The sequence below is a fragment of the Monodon monoceros genome, unplaced genomic scaffold, assembly GCF_005190385.1.
Source record: "Monodon monoceros isolate NGI ecotype Baffin Bay Population unplaced genomic scaffold, NGI_Narwhal_1 Super_Scaffold_5, whole genome shotgun sequence".
NCBI classification, from domain to species: Eukaryota; Metazoa; Chordata; class Mammalia; order Artiodactyla; family Monodontidae; genus Monodon; species Monodon monoceros.
The window spans coordinates 32,017,358-32,036,644 of record NW_021703782.1 but is presented as its reverse complement, the minus strand read 5'-3'; the positions used below and the strand labels follow the sequence as shown (position 1 = coordinate 32,036,644).

At 36.0% G+C, this 19,287-nt stretch overlaps 1 protein-coding gene across 2 annotated transcripts in view; it reads right to left on the bottom strand.

Annotated features, from left to right (window-relative positions):
• UBQLN1 (ubiquilin 1) overlaps positions 1-19,287 on the bottom strand; it is a 48,710-nt gene that overhangs the window by 18,964 nt on the left and 10,459 nt on the right. For both annotated transcript variants that reach the window (XM_029201636.1, XM_029201635.1), the window contains exons 2-3: positions 1,476-1,627; positions 272-387 (exon numbers count right to left, since the gene is read on the bottom strand). In XM_029201636.1, coding sequence (XP_029057469.1) covers positions 272-387; positions 1,476-1,627 — 268 coding nt within the window. The remainder of the gene's footprint in view (positions 1-271; positions 388-1,475; positions 1,628-19,287) is intronic.

The window sequence follows — 19,287 nt, the reverse complement described above, 5'->3', positions numbered from 1 at the left end:
CGGATCAGGTATACATACAGTACATTTCATTATTGAAAAGAAATGTGTCACTTACTGACCACTTATTATATGTAAATGTAAGCTAAGCAAGTACATCTGTATTTCCAACTACTACTCCCTTAATACCTACAACTACAGAAATAAGCTATACAAGTTTTTGTTTTCATTGCTAAAGTGACTTAATGTTTAATTCTATCATTTTAGTTAAAACTACCCTGGGGGGAAGGAAGTTTTAAAAAAATCCTTATAAAAAATGACTAAAGATACTTACCTAAACCAAAAGGGTTGCTAGTGGCAGAACCAGATGTGGAGTTACTATTAGGCGCTGATGATGCAGTAGCATTGCTTCCACTGGTGTTTGTTTGCTGAGCTGAATGATCCTGAGGCCTAGGAAAAATAATTATATCATGATATAAACACTGGAGCTAATTATTTCAAAAGAACCTCTGGAACTCCAATATGCAGAAATTAAGTTTTCAGAACAACTCAAATTATCATAGAGTAAATACCCTGAAATAACTAAGCACTAGGAACACAAATATAAAGAAACATAGTGAAACCCCACAAAATCCAAACTATATTTCAACTGCCCTTCCTGAAGTATACTGTCATAAATATTTTATTACTTTCAATCATACTGATTACGTAAGAGAGGGAGACAGGTCACCAGTCATTGAAGAGAATCAATGACTGGTCACAATCACAAAGCTTGACTATAAAAGCTACTTTTTATCTACCCCTTTCTAAGTTCTTGAGGGTTGGGGGGGCACTTTTACTCAGAAACTAAAGAAGTTAAAAGTAAAAAATAAAGAGAGACTTCACCAAAAGAAGGCTGAGAAATCAATACAAGTAATAACTGATTATTACTTAATATCCTTAAGTAAAAAATAAGGAGAGTTTATTGGAAACCCATTCCATGGGACACCAGTTAAGAGTTCTGAATCTCATTTCATCTGAATGATGATAAAATACCATATCTAAATAAGTCTAAGGGCGCTCTAGGAGCTCTTTCACTAAGTATAAAATAATTTTAAGTGAAAAGAAAATATACCAATTTGATTGGCGATATTTTTACTTAGTGGTACACAAATAAAGGTATCTCTTAAAAACTGAATGGTGCCTTAGATTTAATGAAACATGGTTACTAATTTGTGGTTTGCCAAGAAGATGAGTCACCCCTGATCTCTGTCCAAAATTCTCTCTAAACAAAAAACATAGCTAAAAACATTAATTTGCTTGTTTTGTAATTCAGATAATAACTCAATAATGATAAACCTTCTAAAATGAGATGTGTAAGCATTAGCATTACTGAATCATTAAAACATTTGCTATCTATGTGAGCAGCAAATAAATGAATTTTAATCCATTTACATATTAATGACAGAAAGCCATTTAAAGCCAAGACTGGTTATTTTTAAGAGAGAAATGTAAACATTTATTCATGGTTTAAAGTTGAATGTCTTCTAAAAACATACCTGTTTTGCGTTTTGATGACAAGGTGAACAGTAAGTCCATCGTGAATTCCATGCTGACTCAAAGTATCTTGATCTTTTAAAATTTTTCCAGCAAATATCAACACAAGTTGGTCGGTATGGGATTTAAAACGTTTAGAGATTTCTTCCTTGAACTAAATAAGATAAAATAAATATGTATTACGGATGTTTGCATAACATCATCTAGTCTAGTTTCTAGAAAAGTACCTCAAAAGAAGCCCCCACTATAGATACTGCAACAATTCAAATATAAAGACATAGTCTTTCTGTGTCCATATCTTGATCTTAGTGGGAAATGAGTGTTACCACCTCACTCATCTCTAATGCAAACATTTTATTATAGGTGTACATATCCTATATTCAATCTTCTGCTAAGATCCAATAATTCACTTCTTTGTCATAGCCTTATTCTTTTTATATCAATGGTGCTAAACATAGTTCAAGCCACACATAGCTCTTACCAAGTTTACAATAATCTTTTCCTCAGATTTCCATCTCAAATCCTGCTCCTTTCTAGTTCAATATAAAGAAAGCCAATTATACTGACTTTACGCCCCACCTCTTTCATTGAACATTTATTAACAAGCAGTATCATGCAGATGCAAAGATAGAAAGCAAAAATCTTTCCCTGAAGGCGAGCAATCAGTAAACCACAAAGTACAGAGGAAGCACAAAGGGTAGTTAGAGAAAGTTTTCCAGTGAAAACTAATTAGAAAGTAGCCAGGAAAACCTGAAGAAAGGCTTCCCAGGGACAAGAATAAAATGCAAAAACAGAGAATAGAAAAGAATGTCATACTATAAGAAAGGCTTACTTATTCTACACTAGATCAGTTTCTCAAACCTTCATCAAAATCACCTGTATACTTAGGTTTTTTTACTCCACTGTCAAAGTCAGGAAACCTCAGGGTGGTAAAGAAATTCAAAGAATCACATCTTACCCCAATGCCTTACAGACACCAATGCCCTACAGAAGTGGCTCTCGATAGATGATAGCATTATCGCCAAGACAATGTTTTGGAAATAAAAGGGGATATTTTTGGTTGTCACAGTAAGTGGAAAGACACAGTAAATGATATCTAACATTTTCTTGCAGAGGCAGGAGGGAGATGAAGAGGAATACAAATATAAAGCAAGATAGGCCATATGTCAATCACTGTTGAAAATGAGAGGTACACAAAAGTTCATCACATTCTACCTTTGTGTATAAATGAAATTTTCCATAATCAAGTTACAACATTCAATGTAACCAACTGGTTTTTTAAAAAATCATACAGATAATGAGAAATTATACTGCAGTAAATATTCTGGACCTTTTCCATCTGACTTTCCTACATTTGAAAATATATGATAGAAAACCATAATTCAAAAAAACACATGCATCCCAATGTTCACAGCAGCACTATTTACAACAGCCAGAACATGGAAGCAACCTAAATGTCCATCAACAGAGGAACGGATAAAGAAGATCTGGTACATATATACAACAAAATATTACTCAACTATAAAGAGGAATGAAATTGGGTCATTTATAGAGACATGGACAGACCTAAAAAGCATCATACAGAGTGAAGTAAGTCAGAAAAAGAAAAGCAAATATAATGACACATATACGTGGAATCTAGAAAAATGGTAGAGATGATCTTATTTGCAAAGCAGAAATAGAGACAGAGACATAGAGAACAAATGTATGGGGGAAAGGGGTGGGGTGGGAGGAACTGGGAGACAGATTGACACATATACATTATTGATACTATGTATAAAATAGACAATTGATAAGAACATACTGTACAGCACAGGGAACTCTACCTAATGCACTGTGGTAACCTAAATGGGAGGGAAGTCCAAAAGGGAGGGGATGTCTTTATGTATATACCTGATTCATTTGTTGTGCAGTGGAGGCTAACACATTATAAAGCAACCATACTCCAATAAAAACTAATTTAAAAAGAAAGGAAATAAATGATATATAACCCTTTTACCTAAGGTAAGCAATTTCCAACAAGAAAAATATTTTTAAAGTACCATTAGCACAATATTCTATATAAAGAAGTAAGTCAAACCATGATTTAACCATTCTCCTATTATTAAACATCTCATTCTCTCTTTGGCAGCTATTAGAAATAGTCATAAGGTAACGAGCAGAACACATGTTTTTATAAGGATTGAATGAGAATGTATGTAAAATTCAAGCATCAGTCACATACATGGTGGTCAATAAATAGTAGCTACTACAATGCCAGCTCTTTTAATCCTCAGTAACTGAAGAAGATGACTTTTTTTTTTTTTTTTTGCGGTATGTGGGCCTCTCACTGTTGTGGCCTCTCCCGTTGCGGAGCACAGGCTCCGGACGCGCAGGCTCAGCGGCCATGGCTTACGGGCGCAGCCACTCCACGGCATGTGGGATCCTCCCGGACCGGGGCACGAACCCGCGTCCCCTGCATCGGCAGGCGGACTCTCAACCACTGCGCCACCAGGGAAGCCCTGAAGATGACTTTTAATCCTATTTCAGATATAGAAACAGAGAGGTTCAATATGTCCCCCTCCTCTCACAGTGACACAGCTAATAAACTGCTAGGTTAAGCTTGAAATCTAGGTCTGACTTCAAGAACATCAAAACATTTTCATATGTAAAATGAGGTTAATCTAAGTTTGTGTTTCTTAACCTTAAACTAAGAAATCCTTTTCAGAATCCTTGATACACCTCACGTCATTCCAAAACATATAATTTAATTGTTTAACATACAATTATATAGCATTTTAGCACATTTTAGGACTTGAAGGTAAGTTGCCAGATTGATGACACACATCTCTTACATCCTTTCAAATGCCCACTGAAACAACAATGAAAGATTTCTTCATGCTTTATAGAGATATAACAAACTCACATATACAATTCACCCATTTAAGGTGTACAATGGTTTTTAGTATATTCACAGATAGTGCAACCATCACCACAGTCAATTTTGAAATTTTCATCTTCTCAAAAAGAAACCAGTACCCTTTAGCTATCACCTCCCTATTCTCCCATCACTCCAAACCATAAGAAACCACTAATCGGGGAGTTCCCTGGTGGTCCAGTGGTTAGGGCTAGACACTTTCACTGCCAGGGCCCCAGGTTCAATCCCTGGTTGGGGAACTAAGATTCTGCAAGCCGAGTGGCACGGCCAAAAAAAAAAAAAAAAAGTCAGTGACTCCACAGATACCAATTTAACAAAAAAAGAAACCACTCACTGATCTACTTTCTGTCAAGTAGATTTGCCTATTCTGGACATTTCACAATAAGTGAAATCATATAATATGCAATGTTTGCAAGGTACATCCATGTCATGGTATATATCAATACTTCATCCCTTTTTATGGCCAAACAACATTCTATTGTATGAATATACAACATTTTGTTTATTCATTCAACTGATGGGCATGGGGGCTGTTTCCACCTTTGGGCTACTATGAATAATGTTGCTATAAACATTCATGTACAAGTTTTTCTGTGGACAAATGTTTTCATTTCTCTTGGGTATATACCTAGATGTGGAATTAAATTACTGGGTCATATGGTAACTCTTGATTTAATCATTTGAGGAACCACCAAAGTGTTATCCAAAGTGGCTAATGGCTATACCATTGTACAATCCTACCAGCAATGTATAAGGGTTCTAATCTCTCCATGCCTTCACCAATATTTATTACCTGACTGGTATTTTTAATAGCCATCCTAGTAGATGTGCAGTAGTTTTGATTTGCATTCCCCGATGGCTAACAATGTTGAGCATCTTTTCATGTGCTTATTTATATATCTTCTTTGGAGAACTTTATTAACATCCTTTGTCATTTTTTAATTGGGTTATTTGCCTTCCTATTATTGTGTTGTAAAAATTCCTTATATATTCTACATACAAGTCTTATCAGACATACGATCTGCACAAAGAAATTTTTAAAGCAGAAACTCATACAACAGAACAAATTGAGACCTTTTGGTCTTAACTGGAACAAAGTTTTCAACCCAGACATCCAGTGGACCCAAGAGAACTGAACTGGCAATACAGAAAGCCAAGCTAAAAGCTAATTCAATCCCCACAATCTACGGAATTCCTGGAAGACTCGACATGGTACCACCAGAGGCTGAGGATAAGGTATAAGGTGAGAGGTGCCTAAGGGCTAAAATAACGGGATTTGAAAGTCTAAGAAGCAGACACATCTTCACTGCACACTAAGTAAGCAACTGTCCCTCCCCAAACCCGACAAAAGACTAGAAGTTTTTTTTTCTCTCTGGAAGGGGAACGGAGGGTCTCTGAACTAAAGAACACACCAGACACATTAAGAACAGACATAAAACACTAAAAACAGAAGATTAAGTAAACAGAGACATACCAGATACTGAGCCTTTCCCCCTTCACCTCACACCTATCAAACAGAATGCTGGCATCTGGACCTTCAACATCCAAGCAGAAAGATTGTAATATATAGTGTCTCCAAGGAGAATTAAAATAAAAGAACTTAGAGATAAAGATCTAAGAGTTTTCCCCAGTTAGTCACCCTAAAGCAGCGGTTCCTAAAGTGAATGGAGGTCTCTATCTGCCCTGAGAAGCATTTGGCAATGTCTAAGGACATTTCTGGTTGTCACAACAGGGCTTAAGTACCACTGGTGGGTAGAGACCGAAGATGCTGAACGTCCTACAATGCACAGGACAGCCCCAACAACAAAGAATTTTCCAACTCAAAATGTAATCAATAACAAGATTGAGAAACTGCTGTACTTCTCACAGTGTTGTCCCCAGGTGAGCAACATTCATCATTCTCAGGTTAACTTGGTAGAAATGCAAATTCTCAGGCCCCAACCAAATCAGAAACTCTGAGGATGGGGCCCAGTAATCTATGGCTTAACAAGCTTCCCAGGTGATTCTGATGGACACTACTAAGAACCACTGCCTGCTCTAGGTCTAATAAATTTCCCCCAGATTTGTAAGCAACAAAGGAATACATTAAGTGACATTAAAAGGATACAGCTACTAAAGTCAACAAAAAAGGTGTCCTTAACAAATAAATTGCTACGGGGAAAAAGCAGAGGGGAACCTATAGATGAAATGATACTTTTAAGTACACAAGGGACACTCAACCAAGGTAAGACCATAAACTGGGCCATAAAAACAAACCTTGGAAATTTTAAATAATTGAGCCATATAAGTATATTCCTTGACAATAATGGAATTACACTAGAAATCAGTAACAGAAAGATATCTGGAAAACTCCCAAATTAAACAAAATACTTCTAAATAATTCATGGGTCAAAAAGAAAGTCTTGAGGAGCAATTAGAAAATATTTTCAACTGAACAAAAATGAAGTTACAATATGTCAAAATTTCTGAGATGCAGCTAAAGCAATGCCTAGGAAAATTTATAGTATTAAAGGCTTAAATTTAAGAAAGATCACAAATCAGTAATCTAAGTTTCAACCTTTAGAAATTAGACAAAAAGCAAATGAAACCCAACAAAAAATAAAAATAAGAGCAGAAATCAAAATAAAAACAGAAAAATAAGAGAAAAATCTTTTAAAATATTAGTAAAATTGATTAACCTCTAGATAGAATGGCCAAGAAAAAAACAGAGAAGACATAGACTAGCAATATCAGGAACAACAGAAGGAAATGACTACAGACCTCACAGATTTTATTAATAGAATAAGGAAAACTACATGCAAGTATTTGACAACTTGGATGAAATGGACCAATTTCTTGAAAGATTCAAGCTGCCAGAACTCATTCACTCTCTTCTGAAAACAGAAGAGGAAACACTGCTCAATTTACTTTGTGAGGCCAATATTACCCTGATACCAAAACCAGAAAAGAAAACTAGGGACCAATATCCTTCATGAACACAGATGCAGAAATCCTCTGTAAAATACTAGCAAACAAATCCAGCAATATAGAACAAGAGTAATTCTTCATTACCAAGTTAGGTTTATCCTAGAAATGTGCCGCTAAGTAAGTCAACATTTGAAAAATCAATAATTCACCACACTGACAAAAGAAAATCCACACCGTCTTATCAATCGATAGTAAAAAAGGATTTGAAACTATTCATTCATGACAAAAGTCCCAGGGAATCAGGAATAAAAGGGAACTACCCAGATCTGATAAAGGGCATCTACAAAATATCTACAATTTGGTGTAGTAATGGTGAACAACTGAATGCTTTCCCTCTAAGATCAGTAACAAAACAAGGATGTCTGCTCTTTATTCACTCTATTCAACAGCATATTAAAAATATCAGCCAATGCAACAAGGCAGGAAGAAGAAATAAAAGCATACTTGCCAGAAAAGGAAAAATAGGAAACTTACCAGTCCCTTGCAATGTGTGAGCTTTATTTGGATCCCACTTGAAAAAAAAATCTTTTGCGAGAGAATGAGAAGACAAGCCAGACTGGGAGAAAATATTTGGAAATGACACATCTGATAAAGGACTGTTACCCAAAGTATACAAAGAACTCTTAAAACTCAACAAGAAACTGAACAACTGAATTAAAAAATGGGCAAAAAATTTTAACAGACATCTCATCAAAGAAGATATACAGATGGCAAATAAGTATATCTGTAAAGATGCTCTGCATCATAGGCCATTAGGGGAATTGCCAATTAAAATAAGGAGACTGCGCTATACAACTACTAGGATGGCCAAACCAAAACAGATAACACTACCAAATGCTGCAATGATATGGAACAACAGGAACTCTCATTCACTGCTGATAGGAATACAAAATGGTATAGCCACTCCGGAAGACAGTTTAGCAATTTCTTACAAAACTAAACATACTCTTACCATTCGATCCAGCAATCACCCTCTCCTTGATATTTACCCAAAGGAATTGAGAACTTATGTCCAGACAAAACCTGCACACAGATGTATATAGCAGCTTTATTCATTAATGTTAAAACTTGGAAGCAACCAAGAAATTCTTCTACAGGTGAATGGATAAATAAACCTTGGTACATCCAGACAATGGGATATTATTCAGCAATAAAAAGAAATGAGCTATCAAACCATGAAAAGAACCATAGAGGAACCTAAAATGCATACTACTAAGTCAAATAAGCCAATCTAAAAGGTTACGTACTGTATAATTCCAACTAGACGACATTCTGGAAAGAACAAAACTATGGAGACAGTAAATGGATCAGTGGTTGCCAAGAGTTTGGTTAGAGGTAGAGCACATACACTATATATTTGTCAAAACACCAAGAGTGAATCTTAAACTATGAACTTTGAGTGATAATGATGTGTCAATAGAGGTCCATTAATTGTAACAAATGTACCACTCTGGAGCAGGATGTCGATGGTGGGGGAGGTTAAAGTAGGGGGAGCAGGGAGTATGGGAACTCTGTACTTTCTGCTCAATTGGCTGTAAATCTAAAACTGCTCAAAAAAGTAAAGTATTTTTTAAAAGTTAAAACTACATAATAATAAATCCATGCCAACATTACACTTAAAAAATCATTTTGAAACAATGGGGAAATTCTGGACTGGTGAAATTAAGACATTATTAATTGGTAAAGCAGGATAATATATTGCATTTTTTAAAGGGATCCTTAGCTTTTAGAGATACATGCTGAAATATTAAAGGATGAAGTGATATAAGGCATAAGAGATGCATCAAAATAATGCGGTATGTAGAGGGGCCTTAAGGGAAAGTACACCTGAAACAAGACTGGCTCCAAAATTAATTGTCAAAGCTGGGTGAAGGATTCATGGTGGAGCTAACTTACGATTATCTCTACTTCTGTATATTTGAAATTATCCATGATTTAAAAATTAAGAAAAGGGCTTCCCTGGTGGCGCAGTGGTTGAGAGTCCGTCTGCCGATGCAGGGGACACGGGTTTGTGCCCCGGTCTGGGAAGATCCCACATGCCGCGGAGCGGCTGGGCCCGTGAGCCATGGCCGCTGAGCCTGCGCGTCCAGAGCCTGTGCTCCACAACGGGAGAGGCCACAACAATGAGAGGCCCGAGTACCACACACACACAAGAAAAAAACAATTAAGAAAAAAATTATAAAGAGGGAAGATTAACTGCCAAACTAAAATTTTATACCCAGTGCAAAATCCCTCAAAATGAAATCAAAATAGACATTTTCAGACGCACAAAAACAGAGCATTTGTTACCCAGCATATACAGACTACAGGAAATGTTCCTCAGACAGAAGAAAATGATCCTCTCCTAGATGAAGGAATAAAAAAACAGAAAGAATAAATTGAAATAAAAACCAACTTTATAAAGCATTAGTAACAATGTCTTGTGTTGGAAGGAAGAAAATAAGAGAGGAAAGAAGGAAGCAAGGAACATCAAGTGTAGTCCACAGGCAGGTGAACAGTGTTCAACTGTTCTAAGGTTCTTGAATTAACTGGAAAGTACAAGTACTTTCTGATTTAGACATTTTATAAGATGCATATAGTAATCTCTAGGATAACTACTAAAAGAATAGTTTAAGCAGCATGCATCTACCAACCTAATAAAAGGGGCAACTGGGAAAAAGGGGGGTAACAACTGGAATAATACAAAACAATACAAAAGAAAGAGAAAAAAGCAACATAGGAGACAGGAAAAACAGAAATCAAATAGTATAATGGTAAACGTAAACCTAATGTATCAGTGATTACATAACAGACTATGTGTTAAAAAGATAAAATTGCCGGACTGGATTTAAAAACCCAACTTCATGCTGCTTAAAAAAGGTATACACATAAACTACTAAGGAAAAGAAAGATTGAAAATAAAAAGAATGAATAAAGAGAGTCCATGTAAAAATTAACCAAATAAAGTTAATGAGGCTACTCTAATTGACAACGCAAACTTTTTTCTTAAACTGAAGTGTAGTTTATTTACAGTGTTGTGTTAATTACTGCTGTACAACAAAGTGACTCAGTTATACATATATATACATTCTTTCTCATATTCTTTTCCATTATGGTTTATCACACGATATTGAATATAGTTCCCTGGAAAAAGCAAACTTTAGTACAAAAGCAACTAGGACATTTCAACATTATAAAGTGTTCAACTCACAAGAAGATAAAACTTTAAGTGTATATGTACATAATATAGCTTCAGAATAAAGCAAACATCAAATTGAACTACAGAGAAAAACAGACTAATCCAAAAGTACAGTAAGATATTTTAGCATATTTACCTCAGTAACTGATAGAATAAAATAGGGCAAAAAAAAAAAAAGATATAAAAGCTTTGAACAACAAAATTAACTGATGACCCAACTGGCATGTATAGAACACTGTACCCAACAACTACAGAGTAAGTATTCTTTATAAATACATTTACAAACTTATATACTGGGCCATAAAGTAAGTCGACATATTTAAAAAATTTTAAATCATATGGAGTATGTACTTTAACTACATGCAAATTAAACAGTACCTTGCAATTAAACAGTACCAAAAAGATGAATCAATAAAATATTAGTTCAATTGGAAAAGATTTCCTAAACAGGACACAAAAAGATTTAGCCATAAAAACGGCACAATAAATTAAACTATCATTAATAGAGTAAAAAGATAAGCAACAGAGAAAAAATATCTACAATACCAAAAACCAACAGAGAGCTTGATTCCAGATTTTATACATAAAGCATGAAAATCAGCAAGACACAACCCAACTGAAAACTAGTCAATAGACTGAAATAGGAACTTCACAAAAATGAAATCTAAATGGGGACTCATCCTAATTAACAACATCTAAAATGGGGACTCATCCTAATTAACAACATCAGGTAACTTTAAAACCAGTGACACACCCACCGAACAGTCCAGTATAAAGACTGTTACAGGGACTTCCCTCGTGGTCCAGTGGTTAAAAATCCACTTTCCAATGCAGGGAATGAGGATTCGATCCCTGGTGGGGGAACTAAGATCCCACAGGCCGCAGGGCAACTAAGCCCGCACGCCATAACTACAGAGCCCACACGCTCTGGAGCCTGTTGGCCACAACTAGAGAAGCCCAGGTGCCGCAACAAAAGATCCCATGTGCTGCAACGAAGACCTGATGCAGCCTAAATAAATAAATAAATAAATAAACAAAGTGGTTGTACTATTTAAAAAGACTGTTACAGACTGTTGCAGAGGATTTGGAGCAACTGGAATCCACATATATTGCAAACAGAAGTATAAATTCACATATTTCAGAAAAACATTTCACAGTAGAAGCTGAATTTATGCTTATTGTATGACTCAACGATTCCACTTCTGGGATTTTATCTAACGAATTATGTGTTCACAGGTACACCAAAAGACACGTTCAAGGAAGTTCAAACTTTATTACCCCAAAACTTAAAACAACCCAAACCTTCAACTGTAGAACAAATTGTGATATATTCAATAGACTGTTACACATGATGACAACACATGAACTACAACCACATGTCACCATGGATCAATGTAGAGCAAAAGCAGCCAATCACAAATGACAATAAACTACGTTATTTCATTAACATAAGTTATCATTAACATAAGTTAAAAGAGAGGAAAGGGGCAAAAACCATAGTGTCAAAAGTGAGAAAAGTTGTAGTTAAGAGGAGGTGGTGATTGTAAGGGATCACAAGTGACATCTGGGAAGTTGATAATATTCTGCTTCTAACTTTTGTGCTAATAAATGAAGCTGTACATTTATGTGTGCATTCTTCTGTACTATACTTAAATTAAAATAGGTTTAAAAGTTGATTGTGAATGCCCTACACATAAGAAACAGCAGAAAGTCGAAACGTAAATGACCAACTTTCCTGAGCATCCAATTTCAAGTGACTCAACTAGCCAGAAAGCTATCATATACCTTGTCTTGGGTAGGTCATCAGAAGCAAATTGGGATGAAAATACCCTAGTTTTAAGAGTCACAGATGTAGAAAACAAACTTATGGCTTCCAGGGGGTAAAGGGGGAGGGATAAATTGAGACGTTGAGATTGACATATACACACTACTATACATGAAATAGATAGCCAATAAGAACCTACTGTATAGCACAGGTAACTCTACTCAATACTCTGTAATGACCTATATGGGAAAAGAATATAAAAAAAGAGTGGATATACGTATATGTATAACTGATTCACTTTGCTGTACACCTGAAACACAACACTGGAAATCAACTATACTCCAATAACAATTTAAAAATAAATAAATAAAATTTGTCTGGGGAGGGGGGAAGATACCTTAGTTTTAGGTAGCAGACCAGAGTGGCTATAAGGCGTAAATCACAGCAGGAATGATCACTCAAGAGTAAGAGACGGTCATCCATGAACATCATTATCTAGCATCAAATGCTTATAGAACAGCTGTGAATAGTTTAGTTGACCCCTTAGTAATATTTAAGGGCTGGAATCCTACTAGCCATGAGTTGTCAGTGTTAGGAAGGATAGGTGGGCTTTCTGGACAGACTAGGGGCTTCTCTATGTTGTATCCTAGATGCAAAAGAGTAAAATCCTAAGGCACACAGTTCAAAAAGCATTTACATTCATTGCTAATTTAGCAGCTACAATGTGCCTGGAACCACACCCCCACATCATCTCATTCAATCCTCACAACAAAATCTCAAGAAACCAAAGTCCTTAACAAGACCCATAAGAAATAACTTCCTCCTACAGAATCACAGCATTGTTGAAAATTAGCATCACTGATACTAGGATCCTCTAGCCTCATGGAACTCTTGGTTCTGAGGGGCACCTAAGGCAATTCAAAAGTATGAGTTTATAGCACTTCATGGTGAAAGTTGGAGAGCATTATGACAGATAGGGTACAGCTATACTTCTAGTGCCATACAAAGGGAAACTGTATAATCTGACTACTTATTATAATCTAATTCTTATACAAATAAATTTTACATTTCAAACAACCGATGTCAAACAATTTAGGTATTAGAACTACTCCCAAATAGACTAATGTAATATTCATTTACTCTGAGTAAGTTACCCAAAGCTTGGAACAAACTTACAAAACCCAAGGATTATGACGCTCAGCTGCCTGCCACTCCACTAGAAACAAAAATGAATAAATCTTAGTTTTTAACTGTACCATATCAAAGAGATATGCTATACTTTTCCAAATAAGCTGCATTTTATAAAATTTTAATCCAAATATGATCAACTTAAACAATGTTATGTGTTTGTAGAAGAGCCAAAAATCCTGCACATACTTCATATATCCTTAAACTTCTATTCTGCACTCTAAAAAAAGGCAGAGGAAATAGCTTACAGTGGCTTCAAATTTTCCAAAATTTGATCTCTAACATTTGAACTTTACTTCTATGTCTGTTTTACCTACTAAACTTTTATTGAATACTACAACAAAAAATCAGAAACTAAGTAATACTGACTCAGGAAAAAAAACAATTAGCAATCTTAAAACTTCTCAAAGCAGCTTTAGACAGAGGCAGTCCACAAACACTATTCGTCTGCAGAAACATAAAACTTATTGCAACAAGTGCCTGAGTCTGAGTAACCTTAAAGTACCCTCATTAAAAAACACTGCATAGGGGCTTCCCTGGTGGCGCAGTGGTTAAGAATCTGCCTGCCAATGCAGGGGACACGTATTTGAGCCCTGGTCAGGGAAGACCCTACATGCCACGGAGCAACGAAGCCTGTGTGCCACAACTACTGAGCCTGTGCTCTAGAGCCCGTGAGCCACAACTACTCCCACAAGCCTAGAGACCGTGCTCCGCAACAAGAGAAGCCACCGCAATGAGAAGCCCACGCACCCCAATGAAGAGTAGCCCCCGCTCACCACAACTAAAGAAAGGCCTGCACACGGCAACAAAGACCCAACGCAGCCAAAAATAAATTTTAAAAATATATATTAAAAAAAAAAACCATTGCATAAATCTTACACGAAGATGTTGGGTATAAGATAAACTAGAGACATAAGCAGCTATATGAGAAAAGGGCACCTTCTTATAAATATAAAACTGAACACTCAGTCAAAAATGTTATAGTGCATTATCAATAAAAATGTAATTTCTAGGAGTTTCTATGACCTAAATCTAACATCCACAAACTAAATGCTTCACTTACACAAGCTCACATTCTTCCTTCTACTACAAAAAAATTAAGACTCAATTCACTGGCAAACAAAAGCGTACAGGAGGAAAGAAACCAATACAGGTAAAGTATATAAACTCTGAGCCAGGTACTTTTACATATTATCTCATGAAATCCTCCAAACAATCTAGTGAAGCAGATATTATATCACATGTTAAAAATGTGGCCTGTGCACTAGTCCCCTCCACCAGGAAGCCTACACAACCCACTGAACCAACCATAGCCACTGGGGACAGACATTAAAAACAACAGGAACTACGAACCTGCAGCCTACAAAAAGGAGACCCCAAACACAGTAAGATAAGCAAAATGAGAAGACAGAAAAACAAACAGCAGATGAAGGAGCAAGATAAAAACGCACCAGACATAACAAATGAAGAGGAAATAGGCAGTCTACCTGGAAAAGAATTCAGAATGATGATAGTAAAGATGATCCAAAATCTTGGAAATAGAATAGACAAAATACAAGAAACATTTAACAAGGACCTAGAAGAACTAAAGATGAAACAAACAATGATGAACAACACAATAAATGAAATGAAAAATACTCTAGATGGGATCAACAGCAGAATAACTGAGGCAGAAGAACAGATAAGTGACCTGGAAGATAAAATAGTGGAAATAACTACTGCAGAGCAGAATGAAGAAAAAAGAATGAAAAGAACTGAGGACAGTCTCAGAGACCTCTGGGACAACATTAAACGCACCAACATTCGAATTATAGGGGTTCCAAAAGAAAACGAGAAAAAGGGAATAAGAAAATATTTGAAGACACTATAGTTGAAAACTTCCCTAATATGGGAAAGGAAATAGTTAATCAAGTCCAGGAAGCACAGAGAGTCCCATACAGGATAAATCCAGGAGAAATACGCCAAGACACATATTAATCAAACTGTCAAAAATTAAATACAAAGAAAGCATATTAAAAGCAGCAAGGGAAAAACAACAAATAACACACAAGGGAATCCCCATAAGGTTAACAGCTGACCTTTCAGCAGAAACTCTGCAAGCCAGAAGGGAGTGGCAGGACATACTGAAAGTGATGAAGGAGAAAAACCTGCAACCAAGATTACTCTACCCAGCAAGGATGATATTCAGATTTGATGGAGAAATTAAAACCTTTACAGACAAGCAAAAGCTGAGACGAGTTCAGCACCACCAATCCAGCTTTACAACAAATGCTAAAGGAACTTCTCTAGGCAGGAAACCCAAGAGGAGGAAAAGACCTATAATAACGAAGCCAAAACAATTTAGAAAATGGGAATAGGAATATACATATCAATAATTACCTTAAATGTAAATGGACTAAATGCTCCCACCAAAAGACACAGATTGGCTGAATGGATACAAAAACAAGACCCCTATATATGCTGTCTACAAGAGATCCACTTCAGACCTAGAGACACATACAGACTGAAAGTAGGGGTTGGAAAAAGATATTCCATGCAAATGGAAACCAAAAGAAAGCTGGAGTAACAATTCTCATATCAGACAAAATAGACTTTAAAATAAAGACTATTAGAAGAGACAAAGAAAGACACTACATAATGATCAAGGGATCGATCCAAGAAGAAGATATAACAATTGTAAATATTTATGCACCCAACATAGGAGCACGTCAATACATAAGGCAAATACTAACAGCCATAAAAGGGGAAATCGACAGTAACACATTCATAGTAGGGGACTTTAACACCCCACTTTCACCCATGGACAGATCATCCAAAATGAAAATCAATAAGGAAACACAAGCTTTAAATGATACATTAAACAAGATGGACGTAATTGATATTTATAGGACATTCCATCCAAAAACAACAGAATACACATTTGTCTCAAGTGCTCATGGAACATTCTCCAGGATAGATCATATCTTGGGTCACAAATCAAGCCTTGGTAAATTTAAGAAAATTGAAATTGTATCAAGTATCTTTTCCAACCACAACGCCATGAGACTAGATATCAATTACAGGAAAAGATCTATAAAAAATACAAACACATGGAGGCTAAACAATACACTACTTAATAACGAAGTGATCACTGAAGAAATCAAAGAGGAAATCAAAAAATACCTAGAAACAAATGACAATGGAGACACGACGACCCAAAACTATGGGATGCAGCAAAAGCAGTTCTAAGAGAGTAGTTTATAGCAATACAAGCCCACCTTAAGAAACAGGAAACATCTCAAATAAACAACCTAAGCTTGCACCTAAAGCAAGTAGAGAAAGAAGAACAAAAAACCCCAAAGTTAGCAGAAGGAAAGAAATCATAAAAATCAGATCAGAAATAAATGGAAAAGACATGAAGGAAACAAGAGCAAAGATCAATAAAACTAAAAGCTGGTTCTTTGGGAAGATAAACAAAATAGATAAACCATCAGCCAGACTCATCAAGAAAAAAAGGGAGAAGACTCAAATCAATAGAATTAGAAATGAAAAAGGAGAAGTAACAACTGACACTGCAGAAATACAAAAGATCATGAGAGATTACTACAAGCAACTCTATGCCAACAAAATGGACAACCTGGAAGAAATGGACAAATTCTTAGAAATGCACAACCTGCCAAGACTGAATCAGGAAGAAATTGAAAATATGAACACACCAATCACAAGCACTGAAATTGAAACTGTGATTAAAAATCTTCCAACAAACAAAAGCCCAGGACCAGATGGCTTCACAGGCAAATTCTATCAAACATTTAAAGAAGAGCTAACACCTATCCTTCTCAAACTCTTCCAAAACATAGTAGAGGGAGGAACACTCCCAAATTCACTCTACGAGGCCACCATCACCTTGATACCAAAACCAGACAAGGATGTCACAAAGAAAGAAAACTACAGGCCAATATCACTGAGGAACATAGATGCAAAAATCCTCGACACAATACTAGCAAACAGAATCCAAGAGCACATTAAAAGAATCATACACCATGATCAAGTAGGGTTTATTCCAGGAATGCAAGGATTCTTCAATATACGCAAATCAATCAATGTGATACACCATATTAACAAATTGAAGGAGAAAAACCATATGATCATCTCAATAGATGCAGAGAAAGCTTTTGACAAAATTCAACAACCATTTATGATAAAAACCCTGCAGAAAGTAGGCATAGAGGGAACTTTCCTCAACATAATAAAGGCCATATATGACAAACCCATAGCCAACATCATCCTCAATGGTGAAAAACTGAAAGCATTTCCACTAAGATCAGGAACAAGACAAGGATGCCCACTGTCACCAGTCTTATTCAATATAGTTTTGGAAGTTTTAGCCACAGCCATCAGAGAAGACAAGGAAATAAAAGGAATCCAAATCGGAAGAGAAGTAAAGCTGTCACTGTTTGCAGATGACATGATACTATACACAGAGAATCCTAAAGATGGCACCAGAAAACTACTAAAGCTAATCAATGAATTTGGTAACGTTGCAGGATACAAAATTAATGCCCAGAAATCTCTTGCATTCCTATACACTAATGATGAAAAATCTGAAAGTGAAATCAAGAAAACATTCCCATTTTCCATTGCAACAAAAAGAATAAAATATCTAGGAATAAACCTACCTAAGGAGACAAAAGACCTGTATGCAGAAAATTATAAGACAGTGATGAAAGAAATTAAAAATGATACAAATAGATGGAGAGATATACCATGTTCTTGGATTGGAAGAATCAACATTGTGAAAATGACTCTACTACCCAAAGCAATCTACAGATTCAATGCAATCCCTATCAAACTACCACTGGCATTTTTCACAGAACTAGAACAAAAAATTTCACAATTTGTATGGAAACACAAAAGACCCCGAATAGCCAAAGCAATCTTGAGACTGAAAAACGGAGCTGGAGGAATCAGGCTCCCTGACTTCAGACTACACTACAAAGCTACAGTAATCAAGGTAGTATGGTACTGGCAGAAAAACAGAAAGATAGATCAATGGAACAGGATAGAAAGCCCAGAGATAAACCCACGCACATATGGTCACCTTATCTTTGATAAAGGAGGCAGGAATGTACAGTGGAGAAAGGACAGCCTCTTCAATAAGTGGTGCTGGGAAAATTGGACAGGTACATGTAAAAGTATGCGATTAGATCACTCCCTAACACCATACACAAAAATAAGCTCAAAATGGATTAAAGACCTAAATGTAAGGCCAGAAACTATCAAACTCTTAGAGGAAAACATAGGCAGAACACTCTATGACATAAATCACAGCAAGATCCTTTTTGACCCACCTGCTAGAGAAATGGAAATAAAAACAAAAATAAACAAATGGGACCTAATGAAACTTAAAAGCTTTTGCACAGCAAAGGAAACCATAAACAAGACCAAAAGACAACACTCAGAATGGGAGAAAATATTTGCAAATGAAGCAACTGACAAAGGATTAATCTCCAAAATTTACAAGCAGCTCATGCAGCTGAATAACAAAAAAACAAACAACTCAATCCAAAAATGGGCAGAAGACCTAAATAGTCATTTCTCCAAAGAAGATATAGAGATCGCCAACAAACACATGAAAGAATGTTCAACATCATTAATCATTAGAGAAATGCAAATCAAAACTACAATGAGATATCATCTCACACTGGTCAGAATGGCCATCATCAAAAAATCTAGAAACAACAAATGCTTGAGAAGGTGTGGAGAAAAGGGAACACTCTTGCACTGCTGGTGGGAATGTGAATTGGTACAGCCACTATG